The following is a 5,410-nucleotide window of genomic DNA, read 5'->3' as shown; positions in this document are numbered from 1 at the left end:
TTATAGCGTGGCCGTGTTGTAAGAGAAATTGTCAGATGATGATCTTTTATAGCGTGGCCGTGCTGTAAGAGAAATTGTTGGAGGCATAGTACTTTTGTTTAAGGATCGGTAGCCAAAATTAAAGGTCCCTATTCCCTTTCTTTTTTCTCTTTAGCCAAATTGCACATATGTTGCCCAAGACAAATGATTTCTTAGTTAACCATTTAAATTACGTGTCTTTTTTACTTCTAGAATTTGATTGTTGATTGAAACTCTGAATGATACTACTCTCTAAGTACCTATTATGAATAAAATAACATTAGGAGCATTTTAGATAATTAAAACTTTGAAATGATATATATCCAAAAAAAATTATCGCAGCTAATTGACCGCGCAACTTTTCAACTGAAAATGGAACAACAATTGAATCGGTATGGACACTCAGCAACCTTAGCGTGTCATTATGCTAAGAAAATAAAACTTAAGAAGAGAAAGAGAAACTATTTATGAAAAAAAGAAAGAAGCCATCCTTGTGTAAATTCCATATGTCCACCAAAGAACTACCACTTATCAGACTCCTTACTGCCAAAAAAATGCTTAATACATGGTTAAACATAGTTGAGCTTCTCCAAGCTATACGAACATCTGAGATTGCCCAGGGATGAGAAAACCAAAAAAGCTGACCTTCCTAAACTATATCAGCCATGGAATGATGCATTGCCCCGAGATAATTTTTTGTAACCGGTGGATGATTGATGACACTTCTTGCCTTGTCGAAGCACCAAGCAACAGATTATAGTGCTGGGGTCAACTGTCTGACATAGCGCAATGGTAAATGATACAATCCGTTGTTATCAGCCAACCTAAACCCTAAAAGCTGATCTTTCTAAATGATACAATGCGACAGATAAAATTTGGAAACAGATGGAATATGATGTCTCTTATTTCCTTGTTGAAACACCAACCTACAATAATATAATTATAATGCTAGAGCAAAAGGTACATGATAAAATCTTGCAACCAACATCCTGAAATAACAGCTGACGCAATCGCACAATGCCTAAAATAAAATTTGGTAACTTGATGAAGCAGCAAATGTAGTTGTCAACTGTGTCTGACAAAGGCCCATGTTCAATGCGATCCTATCAAGGAGGAGCAACGGAGCACTGCACATGTTTGAGATAGTCATGTAGCTAAGGCCGAGAGTAAAAAAGTGGAGTTGCTGAAGTTCCATGTTGTGGACTAGAAAACGGGCAACCTGATACCAGATCTTAACAAAAATAAGTGGCCAAGAACAGTAGGTAAGTAGGTTGGATACCATCCTCATCTTTTTTACTTGCTCACAGTCATCAATAAGAACATTTCACCCAGAATCCATCAAACAAACCAAGGTTAGGAAGAGCTGTACTCATGTCCTGCCTGCCTCCTCTCCCACCACAAGAGCAAGAGGACCCAACAAAACAAAAGGCTGATGTAATGGGAGGAGAGTGAAAAATGGACATCTGGGCACCTCCCTGGCCATGACGGCATGCCTACTTTGCTTTGCCCCGAAGCTAACTCGATCAGATAAACTACGACTTCCATCAAAATGCAAAGAAAAGGGGGGAAAAAAAAGGAAAATAAGACTTTTCTCTTAAAATTTTTTTCGGTTCAGAAATTTAATCCGTCGACTCCACACCGCTTGTAAGTGAGCGACTGCTTCCTAGGGCTGATCTCGATCGCACAATCCACCGAAACCTAATTATTTGAATAAATAAGCAGAATTTAATTAGATATGTGTGGAACTTTTTTCCGCAATTATTATGATTTTTTATTCGGAAAGAAAAAAGGAAAAAAATAAAGAATGGGGCAAGACTATGCTGGCGCCGGTTAGCACAGGGAGGTGTGGTGGACGATCACCTGAACCCTGGGGGAGGAAAGGCCGAGGACGAGGATCTTGGCGGCGACGTCGCCGGTGAGGCGGAGGTCGACGCGATCGTTAAGGGCGGCGTCGCGGACGAGGTCGAGGGCATCAGACTGCATGACGTTGAAGCGGTCGACGACGACGCGGGTCTGGACCAAGCGACGGCTCTGGGCCGGCTGTTCGAACCCCGGCACCGTTGCCACCCCCAGCGGCACCCCACGGTACATCACGTCCAGCGCCGCCGCATCGTACCGGATCCCCACCTTGTTCGGGTTGTCCGCAAGGAACAGCAGCGTGATGTTGAGCGACAGGTACGCCGCCGTCGGCTGTGCCCCTCGGACTGCGGCCCCGCCAAGGGCGGAGACGGTGGGTGAAGCGGAGGAGGTGGTGGGGGCGACGAGGAGGTACTGTACGGCCACCTGCTGGAGGTCGAACTGGGGCTTCTTGGGCTTGAGGACGAGGACGACTACGAGGGCGACGGCGACGGCGAGGAGGGCGACGAAGATGAGCAGGAGGAATAGACAACAGCAGCAGCCCCTGAAGGAGGCGGCGGAGGAGGGGGCCGAGATGGGCCGGCCCATGTAATGACGGTGCCGGCGGCCGTCGAGCGGAGGGTACGGAAGATGGTGGTGGCGGTCCTCAGCGAGGTTCGTTGGGGTAGTCATCGCCACCGAGATCCCCCAACGTCTCTGGTGTTTGGATTTTGGAGCCTTGAGTCTTTCGGTCCGTCTTTTTGAAACTTTGTGACTCAAAAGAAGCCAGTGAGTTGGTGGCGGTGATCGTGAAGGTGTCGACTGTTTCTTAGTGGGGCTTCTAAGCAATGGTCGCTTTATCTTTGCACTTTTTGTTTAATAAGTGGACTAATCATTTTACATGTACCGGTCTAAGCACTAGTCTTGTATAAAGACATGCGTCGAAGACCGACCAAGTTCGAGTCCAACACCCTTAAGCTTATCGACTAGACACACACTTGCAATTACTGTTGATCCAGAAGTACGGTGTTCGGTTTGCTTCTCCTTCCAGTGATGAAAACTCTCCGTGTCTCCCTGCATAACCCACTGTTCCCAAACCCCTATGTTCAACCACTTCGCCCTCCTTTGTGCACTGCGACCCTCCTAAATCCTGACCAGGTAACCTCTCCCCTTCAAAGCCTGAATCCTCCACTGCTCTCCGCAGTCTTTCGTAAGTCCCTGTTCCTTCAATAATCTCCCATCCTCAGTTCATCTTAGCAAAGCCTTCGGCCCCCATTTCATGGGCGGAGTTCATGGTGTGAGAGCTTGCGGTCAAACCCTGCCCTTGAGGCGGCCAAGCTCAAGAGAATCCAATCATATAATCTTATCTTCCCTAACTATTGAGCTTGATCTGATGAAACTTTTTTTTCACTCGAGAGGATCTTAGGAATACCTTTATGATAAGTTCCTTGGTAAAATTCTTCGCTTAAAATTTCTTAGATCTTTCCTGTCCAAGCTACATGCATTATTACTCTTGGAATGTCAAATCACTGACTTAGTTATCAACTTCTTATATTTCTTTAACTCTGAGAAGAAAAACTTTATGTTCTCCTTAGCGACCCTAGATCAGAGAGCAAGTCATAACACTAATCCCTTGGAACTCAAACTTCCTACTCCTCTTTAAGAGAATTAAGAAAACTTCTATATAGATCCAATTCCCCAACCTTTCTCTTAAAATGTTACAACTTAACATTCTCTATCAGATTGCCTAAAAAATTAGTTAATTCCTCAAAATCACTTAACTTTCTCACAAACTGACGATAAGTTTACGAGAGTTTGTATTCTTTTGAACCTTTCTCGCCCTCTTCCCCTCAAGGTCTTTAGATTAGTTCTTTCAATTGGTAGCTTTTGAGAATCTCTCAAGCATTTGCTTCAAATATGATAGGGTCGTCACAAGATTGACCTTTACACCTCACAATAAAAAACTCAGCAAATCTTAAGATCACCTTTAGAGTTCTCGAGCCTTATTCAGATGTAGAAGATAACTTGACCTGTGGGTTTTGGGTCAGATTCCAAAAGCTATTGAATCTCGGATTTTGATGATGAAACTAATTGATTATGTTTAGATGTTTAACTGTATTTTGAGTGATGCAGATCTACTCGATCGGGATTAGACAGTTGACGCAGGAGGAATTGACGTTGCGCCGGAAGAGATCACGTAAGGATATTGGACGACAGAAGGCTTTGGACGTCGGGCATCGGGCCAAGGAGAGTGGAATTGTGCCAAGGATATTGGGGTTACGTAGGTCAACCACCGATTGGGCAACAAGCCGCAAGAGAGGACGATGCACTGAAGAATCGGATGAAGCGCCAACCAATGACGTGCCGGGCAACAGAATGTCAATTCGCATTGTAATAATTGTCTAGATCGGAGTAGAGTTTTGACTTGTGTGTGCAGGATTAACTACGATAATGATGAAGACATAATGTGAAATAAAGTGCCAGAGTCAAGCGCGAAGTATTCGTTGGGAGTTCGAGAGTCCGACGGAAGTCCGAAGGTTCGTCGGGAATGTTGTTGGAACTAGCCGAGAATGAGTAGGGAGCTTGTCGAAGGGTTTTCAGAAGCTCGCCGGAAGGTACGTCGGAAGTTTGCGGAGCTTACTGAAAAAGATCGTAGATTGCCGAAGAAGCTCGTCGGAACTCGCTAAGATCAAATTGTGAAGTCTAGGAGCTTGCCGGGAGTCCGCAGAATGGTTTTCGAGAGTTTATCAAAAGACCGCCGAAAGTTCACCGGAAGCTCGTCGGAACAAGTCTTGACTTGCGGACTTTGTAATAGCTTAGGAAATATCTTTAAATTCGTAGTTAGCACGTTAATTAGGGTTAGGATTATGTGTTAATCCTATAACCCAAGTAGGGCCAATTGGGCCCGAGTTTGAACTTGTTTGGGCCAAGTTTGGAGCCCAACTAGTGAGTTAGAATAGTCCAGGCGGTGGCACCTCTAGACTGAACAGTGACACCGCCTAGAACCCAAGGATCGGGCGATGGTACCGTCGGACTGGGCGATGGCACCGCCAGTACACTGTCAGTATCGGACACTGACAAGAGGTGGCACCGCCACTAATAGGCGGTGGCACCGCCACTGATAGGCGATGGCACCGCCAACCTCGGAAACCCAAGAGAATTCAAAATTTGGAGCCCAAATTTGAATCCTCTTGGGGCCTATAAATATCCCTCAATTCTCAGTAGAGAATACAACCTTTGGGAAGTTAGAAATTGAGAAAAGCTTTAGCAAAAGTCTTATTTTCAATAGCTTAAGTGTTCACCTCCCTCTTTCTCTTTGAAAAATTTGTAAGAGTGTGAACCACTTGTAAAAAGGTTGTAAGAGGGGTATTTGTCCTTTCTCTTCAAAGTGATTTGCTAGTGGAAATTGGGAGTCTCATTGAAGAAGGCTTCGCAAGTGGATGTAGGTCATTTTGACCGAACCACTTTAAATTGGTACGTTCCTTGAATGTGTGAGTTCTTACCTTTTTGAAACCATTAGTTACATAGCAGCAAGCTTTTGGTTTTCATTTTCTCA

General features: G+C 44.8%; 1 protein-coding gene across 1 annotated transcript; it reads right to left on the bottom strand.

Moving 5' to 3' along the window:
• Nucleotides 1–1,594: 1,594 nt before the first annotated feature.
• Nucleotides 1,595–2,708, bottom strand: LOC135643978 (uncharacterized). Its single transcript, XM_065161309.1, has 2 exons — nucleotides 1,879–2,708; nucleotides 1,595–1,716 (listed from the first exon to the last, which is right to left on the bottom strand). Exons 1-2 carry the CDS (start codon nucleotides 2,545–2,547, stop codon nucleotides 1,630–1,632), a joined length of 756 nt encoding a protein of 251 aa, XP_065017381.1. The 5' UTR covers nucleotides 2,548–2,708; the 3' UTR covers nucleotides 1,595–1,629.
• Nucleotides 2,709–5,410: the final 2,702 nt, after the last annotated feature.

Source organism: Musa acuminata, chromosome BXJ3-8 (assembly GCF_036884655.1).
Source record: "Musa acuminata AAA Group cultivar baxijiao chromosome BXJ3-8, Cavendish_Baxijiao_AAA, whole genome shotgun sequence".
Classification (NCBI taxonomy): domain Eukaryota; kingdom Viridiplantae; phylum Streptophyta; class Magnoliopsida; order Zingiberales; family Musaceae; genus Musa; species Musa acuminata.
This window is presented reverse-complemented; position numbering and strand designations above follow the sequence as displayed.